Raw genomic sequence first — 20,050 nt, 5'->3', positions numbered from 1 at the left:
AGTCAGACCCTTCAGGAGGGGGGAGCTGCAGTGTTACGCTAGAACCCTGCTTTCTCTGCATACAGTAACAAACACCATGCTTCTGCAGCTAGCGAGTAAGCACTGTGTTTACTCTCCATTTGTCATTCCCCCCCCCCTCAAGTATATACTTGCCTTCAGGCCACAGTTCAGTTACAGTGGTTTCATTCTTTTTTTCATACAATGCAAGAAATAATACCCATTTGCATATCCTGCTCACTTATCTTTTTATACCCCTCTGCCAATTCTTAATGTTCCAGGTGTCCACACAGACCTAAAGAGCTCCAAACAGGGATGGGAGGAGATGAAAGATCCCCCCGTGCTGACAATGACTCGGGGTAGCCCCAGCCAGCGCGCTGGCTCCCATTGCATTGTCTGTGTCCCCTGTTCTCACGGGCCTTATCAAAGTGCTCTGTGTCACTGTCGCCAGGGTACCATGCTTAGGACTGAGAGAGCGTGGAATGTATCCTAGTCATGATGGAGTCAACAACTCCATACTCCTGGGTAATAAACCTAGTTCCTAGTCTCAGATTCATCTCCTGAAAATTGTGTAATCCCATCTTCCATTTAAGGATTTATGAGAATAAACAAGACATAACACGCATAGAACAACCAAAAGTACTGTGTATACATAGTGCTCGCCGTTCACATTCTAGACTCCCTCTACACACATCCAGAGTCCACACTGTACTGCACTCATTAACACCTCCCATAGATGTGCACAAGCCCTTCCTGCCACCCAAAAGGCATGATTTCGACTGCTGACATCTGTTTACAGGTACACTGTTATGACCACATCAATGGCCTCAGCATACAGGGGTAGGAAGGCGAAGAAGAGTTTGGAATATTCCTCAGACAGAATTCATTTATTTTTCTAGGTTATTTCTTTTTGTTTGTTTGTTTGTTTGGCTTTTTTTTTCTGGCATTAACAGATGTCTTTCTGACTCCACTATTATTCTTTTTTTGTAAACACCAAGCTGGCCCTTAATGCTTGGTGAGCACACCAAGCACAAAGGAAGTCAGTAGACTAAGGAACAAACAGGTGGATTGGAAAAAAAAAAAGACAAAAGGGAAGGAAAGAAGACAATATTCTTTTGTGGGCATCAACTTGGCTGTTAAATGCTAAGAAAGTTGAAGATGTGAGAGACCAACTAGAAAGTTCACGTTCGCGTGGTGAACTCTTAGTTGTGGGGATGAGGAATGAAAAGCAGAATGCAAGAAGCACTAGAAAGAAAACCAGGGTCAGACATCAGGGCCCAACGAGTTAACGGGCATCTCTATGGATTTGCTGAATCAATCTGAAAACGCTGTCGGGGAAAATACGTGAAGACGTATGATTGACATGTATTTGGTTTGACGTGGCACTAATGTAGGTCAGAGGTGAGGCAGTAAGGGGAGCGCAAAGTCTTGAAAGAGATGCAAAACCTTCACGTTCTACTTAGGCAAGAAAATTGGTAGCTAAGGTGGTGAAGAGTATGAGGAAGCCATTAAATGATGCTTGCATGTGCATCTTCACTGACCAGTGGTCCAGGAGATCAAATGGAGGGAGGCAGTCAACTTAGACGTGGTGTGTTTGCTTTTGGTTTGTTTGTGGGTTTTATTTGTTTGATTTGCTTTTTTACTAAAAAAAAAAAAAATATGTGTATACCTCAAAAGAGCATTTTCTCCAGAGTAGTTTTGAAGATAGCAGAGCAGGAAGCAATGGGTTGATGTAACAGCTGCTAGGAAAGGAGTGAGGAGCAGGGGGTGGCAGAGAAGTGACTCAAGATTCCTAGGAGCTGAGCATGCAGAACAAGTTTAAGAGAAAACTTGATCTGTGTAATAAACAGCTGAGTCTAGTTTCAGAGTTATGACACAAAGAAAGAAGCCACCATAAAGGATATGATTTTCAGAGCAGATTAGTGATGAGAGGTGGGAGACAAGGGAACGCTGCCTAGATTGACAGGAAAGATAATGACACTGCCTTACCCTACCACGGGGGGGGGGGGGGGGGGGAACTATCAGGAAAATAGAAGTTTGCAGATGAAAAAGTGAGAAACTTCAAGCTCCCACCAGCCTGCTGATGTACTTGAGGAACTGAGGCAGGAAACACAGCCCAGATGGAGAGACAGAACAGCATGCGATGAGATGGGAAGGGTTTGGCAGAGAAGACAAACTGAATTCTTTCAGGAAAACAGTAGTAACAACTATTGGCTTTCCAACACCAAGTGTGGAACATTTTGAAGTTCCCAGGTGACATGATTTGTTTCTGTCTATTCTTTTTTTTTTTTTTTTTTTTTTGTATAAGCAGACCTCAGTGAGTTTATCAGATAAGAATCAACTCAACCTATGATTATGTGTTAAACACTTACAAAGCTGGCAATGGATTTCTACTTTCTCAACACAGCAAACCCACACTGCATCCTTGAGTGCCACTGATGATCTGAGACAAGAACCAAAATTTATCATAGTATCTAGTCCATGAAAGGTATATTCATTTGGCAGAAAAGGAACAACTGATCCCTCTACAGAAGTCCAGCTGTCTTTATTTTTAGGATAAATACCAAGAATTGAACAGGCAGCCGGGTGTGGTGGCGCACGCTTTTAATCCCAGCACTTGGGAGGCAGAGGCAGGTGGATTGCTGTGAGTTCGAGGCCAGCCTGGTCTACAAAGCGAGTCCAGGACACACAGCCAAGGCTACACAGAGAGACCCTGTCTCAAAAAACCCTGTAAACTGAGTTCTAAAAAGAGCGTCCTCCAGGTCCACTCCTTTTCACAGGCATGACGTCATGCTCACAGGAACCTAGCCAACTATGAAACTAGGAGGCTGTACCCTGGAAGCCACAGCACACTCATCCACCATAGAAAAATTCAAAGTGTCTTCACAGATAGACATCTTTAGAAAGAAAGAATGGAGTTGACCAAATTAAGGTCTGCTCTAAGCCATTTTGATTTCCTTAAAACAAATGGTAAGAATAATTGCCAAAATATGTGTGTTTATAGTGTGTATAGTAGAGCTGAGATCATTAGAACAGTGTGTTCTCCTCCCGGTCCTGCTTTCTGCTGTGTCTACAGTGACTCAATGAGCACAGAATATTAGAATTAGTATTTAAGGATTTAAGTCTTTAAAAGGTATTCCGAATGTGCTTTTTCTGGAATGCTTGGAATGAACAGATGGTTTAATGCAACTGTCCTTATAAAACAAATACACAGAAGAATGTGTGACTATTTAACTGGAAGCCCGCCATGTGTGAAGTCTCACATCTCTAGACAGCCACTTGCACTGTCAGCCCACTAAGCAGTTAAGTTGGTTCAGTAACCCCTTACGCTCCTGACCCATACCCTTTACTAGCTATCTGATGATGCTGTGTTTTATTTTCATGCTTGCACCTGCCTCGTGCAATTTTAAAGTGGCAGATAAGCAATATTGCTAAGGTCACTGTCAGGTTCTGGTTCAACACCAAACAGTCCCAAGCTTAGAAACTGAAGGCTAAGATGACACCTCTCCTTTCTAACATAAAACAGGAGGAGATGCGGGAACTCCGCTAGATACGGCTGACGTCTGCTATCTCCGGATAGATGTCTGTTCCTGGTCTACGATGGTGGACTCCCTTTTTTTCAATGGGGGTTCTCACTCTACTTGATCTGGTAACCCCAGATCTTATAAGGAGCATCATAAAGCCCTTAGGAAAGATCACAGACCTGACCCTTTCCTGACAGGATAACTGGTTTAGCAAACCCCACCCTATGCTAAGGAGAGCCTAGCCTTTAGCAAATGACCTTGTACTCAGAAGTTATTCCTTCACCCATAGCATAATTAAGTACTATGTTTTCCTTCTTGTGAGAGGACCGCCATGCTACTGCATGCAAATGAGATACTGTACCACTGATGTGTATAAGGCATCCTGGTACTCTTAGCCCTAGTGAATGAGACACATTCACCCATAAACCCCACCCTACTGTCCAAGGTTTATAAGTAAATAAAGGCTGGCTGGCTGGCTTCCCTGCTCTCTCATGCTCAGCATTCTTCCATCAGGACCATCTAGGACTCCATTTTTGCTGGGAAAGAATAACCACTGGATGCCTGGGTTTTGACTGCCAGTCAAGGCAGCGATGGCAAACCTGCCTTGGCAGCCACTCAACTGCCACTAGCTTGATGCTGACCTCAGGTGAAGCACTGCCGGGCCAGCATCTCACCGGACCTGCCTGGCAGCAGGTTTTGGAAATCTGCCTGCTTCCTCTGCTGTGCTTAGCCTAGCAGCTTGAGAAAGGGCCCTAACGCTTTGGCTATCATCATCACGGGCTTGCGGAGCTCCCAAGCCTGCACCGCCTTCTGATACCAGCAATCTCATGCTAAAAGAGCTACACTGTAATCCCCGGTGGAAACTCATTTTCTACTTCCCACATAATACCAGAAACCAGGCCTGGTACCCAAGCCATGGGCCTCACCCTGACTACTCTAAGCTGCCCCTGAGCAAGAAATGGGACCTTGGGACTTTTGATCTCAAGGTCCATCTGTTTTAGTCTGGAAGCAAGCAGGTCCTGGACCAACCTGCTGGACCAGTGGGAGCCAGGCCACCTGCCAGATGCTGACCGACAGCCATGCATCATAGCAAATGGAACATAGTGCCCCACCTTACTGCTAAGAAAACAAAAATTTAGGGACAAAGAGTAAGGCTCAATTTTAGAGCATTTGTCCAGCATCTGGGTCCAATCATGAATGAACAACAACAACAACAAAAAGCAAGCACTTATATCTTCAAATGTAAATTATATTTAAATTTTATTTTAAAACTTGTCTTTTGACCATGTCATCCCTCAGCTGAATCTCTCACTATAACCATGGCATTTTGTTTAAAAATAATAACTCAGACAAATGGTCTATCTTAACTAAGTCTTGTGCTGGAGGAGCAAATGGATCTGCACATTATGAGAGCATGTGTTACTAGGACAAAATAATTGGACTTTTCTTTCCCGTGGTAACTATTCCTAAATGGCAGCACCCTGTTTTACAAACTGAGAAAACAGACAACACATTTTGCAGGAAATATTTGTTCTCCAGTAGCAAAGAGTGCACAATGCACCATTTCTCTGTCTTCTTTCATGCAATACTTGAATTAAAAGACACGGCCTCCTTCTTGGGAAATATTCCCAATGCCCAGTACACTAAGCTAGCTAATAGAATCATGCATCAATAGCACATGTTTTCTACTTAAAAATTCACTGATACCAAAATGTTAAAAGTCATGAGAATTGAAGTATCCCAACTGGCAATCAAATCTCTAATTGCATCTTCATTCTCCTGCCCGAACATAGATGTGCAAGGATCACATGCCCTTCAAGGAATGGCGTCCTGGGCTCAGAGTTATGCTATGTGAATTAAATGCCTTTCAGATGAACACAAAATATTGTTTACTTTCAACAGATTCGGCAAAATAATTAACCATTTGAAATAAAGGTTCTGCTCAATTTTCCAAATTATCTTCATTAGAATATAGTCTAATTAAATTTCATTTCCCAATAATACAATTATAAGCTGTATGTGAGGATGTTGTTTACTGATAGGGAGATGGTGATATCCCCAATTAGTTATGCTATATGATGATACAGAATTTTAGGATGAGACACTCTATGCCTAAATAGTGTAGTCACTTTCATGGTCAGGTGGTCAAAGGGGAAATTGGCGTTTGTTCATTGAGAAACTATGAGGAGGTTCAGAGAGATGTGTCTGTGGTTGTCACTTCAGTTCGAAGGAAAGATGAAACAAGCTTTGGTCAAAGTTCCTTTTATTTGTCAAATGTCTGCCGAGAAATGTTTTAGGCATTTGAAAATATATATTCTCAGTAAGAAAGATTAGGATTCTTGAACTGATCTTCTTTTAATGTAACACACTGATTCACTGGAGGTAATTTATAATTCTCCTCCAGGAAACTTGCTTCAACAGAGATCTTAGGACCACTATAGATACCCTAGAGTTTAGAATTTGGTATAAAGGTAAGTATATTGCTTATCTGACCAAAAGAGAGTGTACTCATCCCACATACCATTCAGGGGGATATTCTCAGGGACAACGGTGGCTCTTGCCCAGGTGACATGGGTCTGGATGAGTCTGCAATTAATCTGACTGTTCTTCTACTCAGTTTCCTTAATTCAAAAATTGGTGATAAAATAAGTATTAATTGATATAATGAACGTGGGCTAATTCACGGCAGTATAGGAAATCAAATGTTGGCAATTGTTCTTTTGAAGCACAAAGTTCCTTCTAAAAAGTATTTTAGATGTCTAAACCAACACACAAGACACGCTTGACTGACTCTTTATATATGAAGCTAAAAGGAAACACATAAATGTTTCAGAAAGTTTAAAACAAATCAATACACCTTTCTAGGTGATGGGAATACGGCAATTAGTATGAACGCTGCTAAGATGAATGAGATTAATAGCTTCGTTTCAAATTTTAGTGACAGTAAAAGTCCTGTGACCATATAATCCAATGGTCGCCACTCTTTACTGTGCCTGAGCATCACATGGAAGGAAGGTTAAATACATATGGGCATTTCTGGTTCCTGGAGACTACATGCCCCTAAAAACACACTTTAAAGAAATGTTCATGTCATGCTGAGCTGCCATGAGGCACCACTAAATCGATTTAACAAGTGTACACACACTCGAAATTCCAAATAAATAAAATACATGTTGGGCATCCACTCAAGCGGTTTTATGGTAAATAACCATTTCAGTTGGAAATAGTGTGCTTGGGAACAATGCATATGTTTTTCCTCTAAATGCAGGAACCAGAAATATTTATATAAATATAAAGCAGTAACAATTTTATCCTACAATTTGACTCTAAGTGTTTATTTTGCCTTTTTGGTTTTAAAGTTAAAGAATTACATATAATAGTGTCACAAAGATGATTTAACTCAGTATTATCATCACCTATAAACTCAATACTAAAGAAATTCTGACCTCACTTAAGTTCTGTTCACAAAAACCATGAAGGCTGTTTCATGCAACCATCCTGGCAATGGACACAACTGCTTTCTTTCCTAATGTAATTTGGGAGTCTAATAATTTATAATGGGATGGTGCTGTTTTACCCACAAAGACGATAATCAAACACAGATTGTAAATAATGACATTACGAAGTAGGATAAAACAAGAAGCAGAAGGCTTACCCTCCCCAAGGGAGCACGCATTTTGAGATAATAGAATTACTTGTCAGACAGTGACACATCGTTTAGTTTGAGCACAGTATGCTCTCAGGTGAACAGCCATCTGTGAAAGCAAGCCTTCTCTGGGCAGATTTAGGAGACTTCATCTCAACTTGGATTTATCACTTATTTGCAAGGAAAGCAGCCAAAAACAAACAAAACGAAACAAAACAAAAAAGCCCTCCACCACATGATTCTATTGCAAGTTTTAGAGAAACCCATAGTATCTTAGTTTTTTAAAATTCTCAGCCACCTTTGCTACATTTTTTCCCCATGAAATCAAAACAGAAGTCTTAAAAACAGACTGACCCAGAGTCTGCACAGCTCTGAATATGCATGGAAGGTAATCTCTCGCTGGGTTGGTCTCCCCACCCCCTCCCGCCCCAGACAGATTCAGAGTCTGCACAGCTCTGAATCTGCATGGTATATGCATCTGTATAATTTCAGCAATTAAACGATTCCACTGACATTTGGAGGGAGCATCTGCATATTCATGCATATACTGAGACAGTCTTTCTTCCTCTCTCCCTTTATTTCTGTCTAGAACGCTCAAGACTGCATTGCTGAAACCTCAGCAGATTCTCTATTACAGAGGGGTTTGGCACCTAAACTAAGTCACTGAGAGGAAAACACCAGATGCCAGTCTGCAAGTTTTACTAACTGGTATTGCCGGAGACACTCAAATTCCTCAGACTCAACAGAATAACCAGGTAATGTTATATTAGCATTTGACTGACAGAAATCTACTTATCCTATGAAAAAAATATAATATATTATATATATATATATTCATTCTTAGTTTGTTCTTGAAATCAAAAACCTTATATAGCAATTAATAAAAATCAGAAGCATATGTTTGGAATAACAATAAATTAATAAAACTAAGATACAAATCTTAGTGGTATGAGAGATTACCAAGCATGGGGAAATGTTGATATTTTGGTTGTAAAATGAGAATTAAATATAGACAAAAGGAATGGAATTTCCCAATGTGAAGAAAGTTGTTGAATGATTTACCTATATACATAATGAGCATTCCTAAGTTAGAATTGTCAGAACTACCTAGAAGTGGATAATTAAAAGGAACCAACAATCACGAAGATTGTTGAACTCTCTGCCTCTCCCTCACCTCTGAGATGTGGAATGAGGCGCTGAGGTGGGGGAAACCAAGGTCATACTCCTGGCGATATGCGTAACTGTATAGTTTTCATTAAAGGATTCCACTGACATTTGGGGAGAATATCTGCTATCTTCACTTATCATGTTACATTTTGTATGGGAATTATGTGTGTGTGCGTGGGGGGGGTTAAACTGTAGATTTGGATATGAGGAGTTCTGTTTTATGAGACATCTCATTTGTTTGATGGAAATTTGAAAGAAATTTAAATTCCATCTTAAATTTAAAGTTAGATACCAAATGTAACATAATCAAGTCAACTGCTACTGTTCTTAAACTGTCTGTTGTGTTATAACCGAGGAGATCAGACAAGGACAGATTTCTACTATTTTATTTTAGGTACCATTAAATATGCCAGAAATCTAGGAATTGTGCTTTGTTTGCTTTGAAAAATGTCAAGTAAAGATCACACATACAAAGGCTGTTGCCTTCATTATCATTATTATTATTATTATTATTATTATTATTATTATTATTATTATTCATACTGAATGATATTCAAAACGCATACAAACTTCAAATACATGTACAAGTAGAAAATAAGAAACACGTGGGTTGAAAATACTCTAAATAAGTCACTGTGACGCTAATATTTGATTGAATGGCTGAACATAGGCATAAATATTTCCCAGCATATAGGAAAAAGTCTTGGATTTTTACTTTCTACAATTTGCTACTTAATTTATTGAATGCATCTGCCAGCAGTGATGTTATACGAGTTTCTTTGAACTTTTCCATTTACAATTCTAACTCATAATCAATCATGCCTCCACTGAATTCATCAATGATACTAAAGAATGAAACCAGGGAAAGAAAGGGACACAGAAAGAAAGGGAGCTGTAAGTAGAAACAAAAGGCTAAAGGCAGGAGGAGGAAGACGGGGAAACAAATGCAGCGTCACTAGAGTACCTGCCATAAGGCAAAAACAGGAGGGCCGACACTGGGAAGGCAATGTGCTATGAGACAACACACTCAGCAGAAACAAACACAAGGCTCCCATAAATATCACACAATGCACTTCACATCATCTTACGTTCCCAGAGATGGAAGATTTGCGTAGACGGAGTGCTCAGGGATTCGGTTTTCTAGTGACTCCTACTAACTGCCACAATAAAGATAAGAAAACTCAAGACTTAAGCAAGGCTGCGCTTCTAAAAATTATGTAGAATGATTAACAACCAAACCAATAACCCGTGACTAAATGTAATCGCCTTCACTCTCTACTCTAGGAACCAGCAGCATGGAGATGCCTGGGGTTAACACCACAGCCACTCCCAGCCCCTCCCCCAGCAACGGCACCCTGTGCAGCAGAGACTACAAGATCACCCAGGTCCTCTTCCCATTGCTCTACACCGTCCTGTTTTTCGCTGGGCTCATCACAAACAGCTTGGCAATGAGGATTTTCTTTCAAATCCGCAGCAAATCTAACTTCATTATTTTTCTTAAGAACACAGTCATTTCTGATCTTCTCATGATTCTAACGTTCCCATTCAAAATTCTAAGCGATGCCAAACTGGGAGCCGGGCCTCTGAGAACCTTGGTGTGCCAAGTTACCTCAGTCACATTTTATTTTACCATGTATATCAGCATATCATTCCTTGGATTGATAACCATTGACCGCTACCTGAAGACGACTAGGCCATTTAAAACGACCAACCCCAGCAACCTCCTGGGCGCGAAAATCCTTTCTGTCGTCATCTGGGCCTTCATGTTCTTACTCTCGCTGCCTAACATGATCCTCACCAACAGGAGGCCGAAGGATAAGAATATAACGAAATGTTCCTTCCTAAAGTCAGAGTTCGGCCTGGTCTGGCATGAAATCGTCAATTACATCTGTCAAGTCATTTTCTGGATTAACTTTTTAATCGTCATTGTCTGTTACAGCCTCATTACAAAGGAACTCTACAGGTCCTATGTGAGAACAAGGGGCTCAGCCAAAGCTCCCAAGAAAAGGGTGAATATCAAAGTCTTCATCATCATTGCTGTGTTCTTTATTTGTTTCGTTCCTTTCCACTTTGCCCGGATTCCCTACACCCTGAGTCAAACCCGGGCTGTCTTTGACTGCACCGCCGAAAACACTCTGTTCTACCTGAAGGAGAGCACCCTGTGGCTGACGTCCTTAAATGCCTGCCTCGATCCATTCATCTACTTTTTTCTTTGCAAGTCTTTCAGAAATTCCCTGACAAACATGCTGAGGTGCTCAAGTTCTACATCACCATCTGGAGAAAACAAGAAGAAAGGACAGGAAAGTGCAGACCCAAGCGAAGAGACTCCAATGTAAAATGTTACTCATGGGGGGCTCGGTGGGGAGGAACCTCAGTTTCTAGGGCTCAGACTCCTCCGGGGAAATCACCACAGAGAAATATTAACAGCCACTAAAAGAGAAGCTGAGTTCATAAGCAACAAACTTGAAAAATAGTCCTTATCTACTTTTTAAATACATATATTAAAATATAAGGGAAATTCTAATCTTCGGGTGTATAGTAAAATAAACTACACTGCACTGCTATACTGAAGGCAAACCCTAAAGAATTATTGGTTAACTTTGTTTGTAGAAAATGGGCAACCATGAAATGTAATGTCCACTGTCATTTTAAAATACATTACCAAATACTGTAATAAGTGATAAATTCTGTTTGATCTGATACACCAGGCCCAGTAACTTATAACAAGGACAGTGCAAACCCATAGAGATTTCAACCAAATGAAATGACACTGGAGAGGCCAGAATTATAACTGCTCATTAAGATGGTAGAGGCTTAAAGATGTATATTTCCATACAGAACAGACATAATGAATACAATCATTAACCTAAGGAGTGTAAACTTCATAACATTCTAATATTAAAAAAATACTACTACTTCTTTAACACTAGAAAAGCAGTTTCACTAAGATTCTGAGTTTACTGGGTACAGTGCCATTACTGGCATTCATCTTTGTTAACTAACTTTAGAAATGCCTGCTACTTGAATGACAAAAACACTTCTTAGTTAGAAAAAAATAAGTGACCATAATTATCAAATGGCACATGACATCTACCAGTAAGAAAGTGCTTGAGATTACCTGTTTGTAATCATGTGTATAATATAAAAATTGCATTTACTCTGCATTAGTTCATTGGAATTTCTCTGTTCAAAAGAATACAATGGCACAACCTTCTCCTATATTAAACAGTAAATCTATTTACGAACTATGGCCAGTATAACTTTATTACATAATATTTTGGAGTTTCCTCAGAAAAATAACATCATGTTTATAAATTCCTCATGTAATGATGAAAGAGGTGAAGTGTGGTCAGATTTTATATATTTCATAGCTAGTATTTTTATTTTATTAGTTATTAACATAGAACTGATGCATATCTATTGGGTATGGTGTGACACTTCAATTTATGCATATAAGCAATAAGATCAAATTGGGGTAATAGTTGATAGCTTTAATATAAACAAAATACAGAATGTGCAAAAATCCAAATCATTTGTCTCAGTCATTAATGCTCCTTAGAGGTGTTTTTCAACAGAAGATGGCATGAATACTATTATGTAAATATCATGTACAAGAAATGATAAGGGTAGATTATAGTATAGACAAGTTGGTTGAACTTCGGTAACGTTTTCCAATCCCAGCACAGCTAATCAAACTCCATTTTTGCACAAAGCTAAGGATGGGTAACTCTGAATGTGGCATCTATTCCTAGATGGCTGCACTTCCTACTCTGCCCTGCTATAGTGTGAACAGGACGTTGGATACGGATGTAGAGACTGTCAACACTGTGACTGTGTAGGTTAGGGACACAGCTCGAAGAAAGAGCCCTTGCCTAGCAATGCAAGGAAGGGACCCAGCTTCCGCCTCTACAGTATAAAAGGGGGCACATGCTATGGCAGAGTGTACAACAAACAGCTGGTGTCACTTCTGCCACAGCAGTCACTCTACAACTATTCAGTACTTTTTGGCTTTGTAAGAATACCAGAATGTGGGCAGCACAAGCAAACCTAGCAATCTCCTCTCGGTATCAAACTCTATTTTGCATATGAGACAAATAGTGGGCAGCAGCACTCTTCGAACCAGCCAAGGATAGAAGGACACAGAATATATGAAAGCTCTTAATCAAGGTCCCAGGAATTCAGTGTGAACATGCTAAGAGTCTGCTGGGGGCACAGACTACCTGAACAAGCCTCCTTTGATGGCTATTCTAACTTACTGTGATAGTTTTCTACAAGGAAGCCAGGCAAATAATGCTGATAGGATTCTGACATTTTAATAAAGAACTGCAAGGTGTTTGGAAATACCAATGTTCTACAGTTACATACATATAGACAGCATGAAACTTTAGGTTGAACCCTAAGTCACCTTAGTGGGTTCCTTCACTGAAAGGCAACAGACACCACATTCAAGGCAGTCAGAGAGGCAAGAGGCTCATACCTATAACCACAACACTCAGTGGGTAAAATAGAGGATCACTCCAAGTTCAAGAACAACCTGGTCTCTATAGCCACTTGCAAGCCAGGCAGCGCTACAAAGACCATGTCTTAAAGCAAAATGAACTTCGCAAAGCCCACAGTCTAAAAATGTCAGCATTATCAAACGCCTACTATTCATAGAATATATTACTATCTCCAGCTGCAAAAACTTTGACCCATATAACACACAACACCACATCTCACATTTCCAGTTAATTTTCTTAAGTAAAAACTAATTTGGTATACACGAATAGTTGAAAAGATGAGTCCAGTAGGATGTAGCCCTGCCCCATAGCTCAGTGGCTTGTCAGGCCTAAGGATGCTAATGGTAGGGAGTTTTCCTCAGAAAGCATCCAAAGCAGGCTTTGTCAAATCACAGCCCCTGCTTACAGATCCCAGCTTATCACTTGCTTATGAGGAGTCCATGGTCTAAAAACAATTTTTATATTTTAAGAATTAATTCTGCATCACGCGGGATTTATAGGAAATTAAAATTCCAATGTCCATGGTGCGGCTTCCCAACAACACAGCCACACTGTGCAGGCTGTATATCCAAGACTTTCGGGCTGTAACAATAGAGTTGGGCTGTGGCAAGGAAGACCATCCAGCCTGAAGCACTTAATGCCATGGCCCTTTAACAAATATAACCCTTAAATAGCTACTTTTTCAGATACTCTTACAAATATGTTGAAACAAACACACCAGAGTATATAAATATGTATGTTCAGCAATAAGAGCTGGAAAAATGAAACAAATTAAACGTCCACCAACAGCAGCTTAACTAAAATATCAGGAAGTCATGTAGTCATGTTTATTATGATGGTCAGTGTATATGCACTAACATAGAGTAAAATATAATCCAATTTATGCTTATTTAAATAAGCATAAGTACTTGCACACTAGTATAAATATGGATCAACCTTCACTTCTTGCGATATCTACACATTGGTATTTAGAGTTTTAAAAATAGTTATATGTGTGTTTGCATACATGATGGATGTGTGTGTGTGTGTGTGTGTGTGTGTGTGTGTGTGTGTGTGTGTATGTCCGTGTCCGTTTGAGTGTGGGCCTGTGTATACCATGGCACACATGTAGGTCCATGGAGGTGTCATGTGTGACACCTCAGGTGTCAGACATCATTTGCCATAGTGTTTGAGATAGCACGCTTTCTTATTGCTGCATATACCAGCTTAACTGGCCTGCAAGCTCTTAGGGAATTCTGTTTCCAACCCTCAATCTCACTACAGAAGTGGCAGAATTACAAATACTCACGACTGTGTCTAGCTTTATATGGGGTCTGGGAATTTATGCTTCCACACTTGTGTGCCAAGTGCTTTACTCACTGGCCCATCTATCGCCTATGTATTTGAATTTTTAAGCATATGTTTTCTTTTATGATTAAAAAAAACTATGTAACTAAATAGCAAGCATTTAAAGTATTGTGGATTTATTGTCTGTTTCTAGTTAACTGGAGAAATTTTTCTAAAATTGATTTCCATTTCCCAGCACTTCTGGACATCTGCTTATAAACTACACAGTTTGCTTAACTTATTATCACTTTTGGTTATGTTAATACAGAAAGTTTAAAACAATTTCACCTAATCTAAGGAAAGTACCTCGGTCTATTTCAGAGGAAATGAGAGGTTTCATCTAGGAGTTCCTACTTCAATTTTCATCCCAAATGAAAGCAAACACTTCAACTTTTCAGATATTATTTACATCATGCATGTTAACTACATCAACAGAAGGCCTTTTGCGCTTCACCTTGATCCAACTGAGAAATCCTGGAAAAGTAGAAAAGGAAGGAATAGCAGACAGTTCCCGTTACAGAGCAATTAGCCCTGGCCCCTTCCTAACCATACCAATTGGACGGTTCACATTTCCGACACGAGTTTGTAGCAGAAAGAACTATAGGTTTGCTTAACTTCATGGACTTTTCTTTTTCCTATATCAATAATTGACTCTCGGCATAAGGACTCCGAAGATAGCAAATCACTCCAAATTCATCCTGCCGTGATCTCAGGGGCGGAGGTGGGGGTGGAGCAAGATGGGCTTTAAGTGCAAAGCCTGGGGCCAGCGGTGGGCTGGCAGTGGTCTGTAGTAACACTTTTTTTGGGGGGGGAAATGCTTAATTTCTGCATTTTGGCTTTTCATCTTAAAATAAGGCTCGGCTCAACCGATATTGTAAGGATTATGATTATATAATTACCTATCATAGAATAGCTATTTTGAGTGTATTATTGTTGACTCTATTCCTCGGTGCATACAATCTTTCATTTATTCCCACTTGGCAGGCTTCTAAATCCTGAAATCTGTTTCTCTCTCTCTCTCTTCTCTCTCTCTCTCTCTCTCTCTCTCTCTCTCTCTCTCTCTCTCTCTCTCTCTCTCGTGTGTGTGTGTGTGTGTGTGTGTGTGTGTGTGTGTATGTGTGTTTTAGTTCTTCCTTCCTGGCTTTCACAAACTAAGCCCACAGTATTCCAGTTTTCTTTTTAGTTGACTCAGCAAGCTTGCACAACACGTCCCATGACAGGCCTCACTCTACATATGCGGTGGGTGTTCCCTTGGTTTAGTCCCTTAACTTACTAAAGAAGATACTGTTGTGTATTTCCATCACAAAGAGAAGGCACAAATTTCACAGTGACTGTAGATACCATCCCAAGTGATCAAAAAAGGAACAGGTGGACAAAGGCTCGGACCTAAGCCCCTCCAGCTTGAGATGGAACTTCCACCTGGCTCTGGGGAACCATTCTCAGACCAGCCCTTCAAAAGTGAAGCCGGTTTACAACAAATGTCAGCATTGCTGGCGATCAGCTAACATACTCAGCAAGGAAAGCACTTCCAAACTCTTATTTAAATAAAAAAAAAAATGTACGTTAGGGCCAGGAAGATGACTCAGCTAGTGAAGACAATAGAGAGCACAGTCCAGGGGACCCACATGCTGCAAAGAGAGAAGTAACTCCCCGAAGGATACAAGCAAAACATACACTTCGCAAACAAAGGAATGTATCTCTGTGACCCTAGAAATGGCCACTGCTCATCAGTTCCTCTTTTCAAAATTTCCCACAGTTGGCATTTTGAAATTTGACCAAAAATGTGATTTCTACTTCTCATATTATGAAATTATCCTGTACAGAATTTCCCTTGTTTAAAGTGGAACTTCCCAGACCTTCATTTTTATATTGGATTGGGGGCTACTGAGAAATTCAAAATTAGCTATGTAAGGCAAAAAAAAAAAAAAAAAAAAAAAAAAAAAAAAAAAAGACAAAACTATGTTTTAAAATGTTTTGCTAGGTTTTTATCCTCTTACGAAGCAAAAAGATAGGTATTCAAGTTATGACCTCTAACATCAGTGTAATGCCAACATTACAGAAGAGAAAACATTTAAGGTGTGCCACCCATTCTGTATAGCTTAAGCAAAGTCCCCAGGCATCATAGCACCATTTTAAAATGTTCAAGTGTGGAATCTACATATTCAGAATCCTCAGCTAAGTCATGTAGAATTTTCTCATTAACCAAACTCCAAAGACAGTACACACCTCTACAGTCGGCGTGTGACAAGAAACATGAAGTGAAACTCGCCGTTGACCACCACACGTCCTCCACCAGGTCCTCTAGTTCCCCCTTTGCCTTCATCTGTCTGGCAGGGAAGCATGTGCCAGACACGAAGCCTTTTTCTCCACACTGAGATTTATTCATTTGTTTTTTGTTTTGTTTCGAGACAGGGTTTCTCTGTGTAGTCTTGGCTGTCCCGGACTCACTTTGTAGACCAGGCTGGTCTTGAACTCATAGAAATCCTCCTGCCTCTGCCTCCCAGAGAGCTGGGATGACAGGGGTGAGCCACTATGCCTGGCCTCACACTGAGATTTAAAGGGAACATTGTACCCATCTTGGTCCAACACTGATTGACAAAATTTGCTAAGTCTCAAGGATACTGGAGGCTTCCCAAAATGGCTTTCTAAAAGTAACATACTTTATCTTCTCAACTTGGAAATTAAGAAGCCAAAACAACGAGTGGCTGGCATTTTCAGTTTTATTCCTGATATGCCCAGTACTGATCCATAGATATAGCTCCCCTATACTCCTATGAAGCAGATGTTATTGTCAAACTGTTACATGGAGGAATGAGATTTATAGCTCTTAAAACATTTGTTTAAACCTGACATCAAATAATGGGTAGGTCCAGGGATAGTAGCTCTCACTTCTTAGAAAATGGGACACACCATCTGCAACCGATCTGAGGATCAAAAGACTAACAACAACATCTGCAGAAACACAAAGACCATCCTTCAACATACAAACTTCTTGCAAGCCCAGCCTCTAAGAAGACAGAAGATGACTTGATTTTCAAATCAAGTTTTATCTTCCTCCTTGGTTGTAATTTGGTACTATTTCCTTTATCATTTTAACTATTATTACATGAGTTATTTAAAAGGTTACTGAACATTAATAGTAGTAGTAGTAGTAGTAGTAGTAGTAGTAGTAGTAGTAGTAGTAGTAGTAATAATAATAATAATAATAATAATAATAATAATAATAATAATAATAATAATACTTTTGGGATATAGAAATAGTTCAGCAATTAAAAGCATGTTCTGGGCAACCACTTCAGATGGGTCACCATCTCCTGTCCCTCCAGCCCCAGGGAATCCACCACGTCTGGGCTCTGTGTGCACCTGAATGCATATGCACCCCTTGTACATGTAATTAAATACAATAAAATATCTCACATGTTAGGAAGATGGCTGAGTGATGCCGTGCCTGATGAGCCAGGGAAAGCGCTGGGTTCAGCCCACAGCACACACAAACCAGTAACTATTACTGGTAGATACTCCAATGGTCTAAAGATGAGGAGGTTCTAGAAAATGTGGGTTATTACAGAAGCCCACAGGAGAAAAAGAGGAAGGAAAGCCAGTATAAGAAAGCAGAACCTTTACTTCGCAAGCTATACGTGGGTTGAGCTAATGATTGCCACAATTCACACAGCTGAGTGTCTTCCCAAACAAAGGTCAGTTTCAATTTTTCTTATGTATGTCCTTGCTATAAAAGGTAGAATGCAACTAAATTAAAAAAATATCTAAATATATTATTCTATAAGCATAGACTATATGCATAAGGTACTACATAAATATATGACAGCCTGCCCTGCATTCTTACATCTTAAATTGGGTTCTGTTACTGCCGTGTAATGAGTAGTGCTTGCCATCTAGATTTCACAAGGATATAAATTAATGGTACTTTTAAAAAAGAACAAAAACAAGATATGTGCTAAAAAAAAAAATACTAGCCAAAATTCAGATCTGCTTAAGTGTGTTAAATAATGGAGTTTGTTATTTTTTTTTAAACACAAAAAGTAGTATTTGCTAAGTCATGTGGGCTCTTTGCTTCCCTTTGTCTGTGTGCATGTTTATGTATAATAGCTGATGCTTGAGACAGCCAACACCACTGGGATGCAGGGCTTCTTCAACAAGTCTGAGCGGTGCCCCAGAGACACTCGGATGACCCAGCTGGTGTTCCCAGCCCTCTACGCTGCGGTCTTCTTGACAGGCATCGTGCTCAACACCTTAGCGCTCTGGGTGTTCATTCACATCCCCAGCAGCTCTACCTTCATCATCTACCTCAAAAACACTCTGGTAGCAGACCTGATAATGACACTAATGCTTCCTTTCAAAATCCTCTCTGACTCACACCTCGCACCCTGGCAGCTCAGACTTTTTGTATGTAATTTCTCTTCTGTGGTCTTTTATGCGACCATGTATGTAGGTATCATGATGCTGGGTCTCATCGCTTTTGACAGATTCCTAAAGATCATCAGACCTTTTAGAAAATGCTTTGCGAAAAAACCTGCCTTTGCAAAAATAGTGTCAACTGTCATCTGGCTCCTGATGTTCCTCATCTCCCTGCCAAACATGATCTTGAGCAAGAAAGCAACGCCATCATCTGTGAAGAAGTGCGCATCTTTAAAGAGTCCCCTAGGTATGCTGTGGCATCAAGTAGTCAGTCACGCATGCCAGGTCATTTTCTGGACGGTCTTTATTCTGATGCTTCTGTTTTATGTGGTGATTACCAAAAAGGTATACAATTCCTATAAAAAGTTTAAAAGTAAGGACAGCAAGCACAAAAGGCTAGAGGCAAAGGTCTTTATTGTCATAGCTGTCTTCTTTGTGTGCTTTGCTCCATTTCATTTTGTCAAAGTTCCATATACCTACAGTCAGGCTAATAAGACTAACTGTAGAGTAGAAAACCAACTGTTCGTTGCTAAAGAAGCAACTCTCTTTTTGGCAACAACTAACATTTGTATGGACCCCTTAATCTACATAATCTTATGTAAAAAGTTCACAGAAAGGGTGCCATGTATAAGGGGGAGAAGGACAAAGACGGGCGCATCAAGTGAAGAGCATCACAGCAGCCAGACAGACAACATCACCCTGGCCTGACAACTTTCTCCCACAGGCTAATTTTACACACGGCTTCACTTCTATTTGAGGATGGGACTTCAAAAGATCATTCACTTGGAGATTTCACCTAAGCATTACAGAAAAAAGGGGAAAACAGTTTCCTATCATTTATTATCCTGGTGTACAGAAAAGATTATACACATTTTAACCATACAGATGTATTTATAAGCAAAATAAACTAACGTCTTGTGACTGTTCAGGCAGCAAACTGTCTCTCATTTTTTTTTTTTAAATTCCGATTTGGAAGCTGCTAGCCTGCACTTCCTGTTTACTTGGGTAATTAATTTTATTGCTTCTCCAGTTTCTGATGGGGGTGAAGACCAAATAGCTTAGTTTCACAACTAAGCTTAGTTGCTTAGGGGTTAGGATGGTTTTAGGTCTAGATAAGAGGTTTTAAGTTGATAGAAATGAGATATGATAGACACTGATTTACATTCAGAATTTTAGACTCACCAAGATAGGAAAATAGTTTCTTCAATGTTGCCAAATACAAATAGCCAAAACACTATGAATGTAACATTTATATAATTCCTGATTGTTTCATGGTTCTTGCTGTATGCAGTTTATTTTATATACATGCAATAATATAAATGTGTATGTAAAAAAAATAAATATTATTAAAAAAAAAAGAGAGTGTGTAAGAAAGCAAATGGCCACTAGATGTCATCTTCTCTAGAGCATCCATGTATTACAGAAAAGACTAATGGGAAACAGGTATGCCTAAAGCCACCTCTCTTCTAGTTATT

The 20,050-nt window shown here is 39.8% G+C and overlaps 3 protein-coding genes across 16 annotated transcripts in view; 2 read left to right on the top strand and 1 right to left on the bottom strand.

Annotated features, from left to right (window-relative positions):
- The window catches only part of P2RY12 (purinergic receptor P2Y12), a 47,871-nt gene extending 36,289 nt beyond the window's left edge, over positions 1 to 11,582 (top strand). For all 3 annotated transcript variants that reach the window (XM_084768364.1, XM_084768362.1, XM_084768363.1), the window contains 2 exons: positions 7,757 to 7,922; positions 9,619 to 11,582. In XM_084768364.1, coding sequence (XP_084624490.1) covers positions 9,630 to 10,670 — 1,041 coding nt within the window. In that variant the 5' untranslated portion in view covers positions 7,757 to 7,922; positions 9,619 to 9,629 and the 3' untranslated portion in view covers positions 10,671 to 11,582. The remainder of the gene's footprint in view (positions 1 to 7,756; positions 7,923 to 9,618) is intronic.
- MED12L (mediator complex subunit 12L) overlaps positions 1 to 20,050 on the bottom strand; it is a 315,424-nt gene that overhangs the window by 79,836 nt on the left and 215,538 nt on the right. The gene's annotated exons all lie outside the window — the stretch shown is intronic.
- P2RY13 (purinergic receptor P2Y13) lies at positions 17,513 to 20,043 on the top strand. The gene is made up of 2 exons (XM_084768365.1): positions 17,513 to 17,854; positions 18,267 to 20,043. Exon 2 carries the CDS (start codon positions 18,270 to 18,272, stop codon positions 19,281 to 19,283), a length of 1,014 nt encoding a protein of 337 aa, XP_084624491.1. The 5' UTR covers positions 17,513 to 17,854; positions 18,267 to 18,269; the 3' UTR covers positions 19,284 to 20,043.

This window comes from Acomys minous (genome assembly GCF_964271855.1).
Source record: "Acomys minous genome assembly, chromosome: 19".
NCBI lineage: Eukaryota > Metazoa > Chordata > Mammalia > Rodentia > Muridae > Acomys > Acomys minous.
Note: the sequence above shows the minus strand (reverse complement) of the source record. Positions and strands in the feature narration are given on the sequence as shown.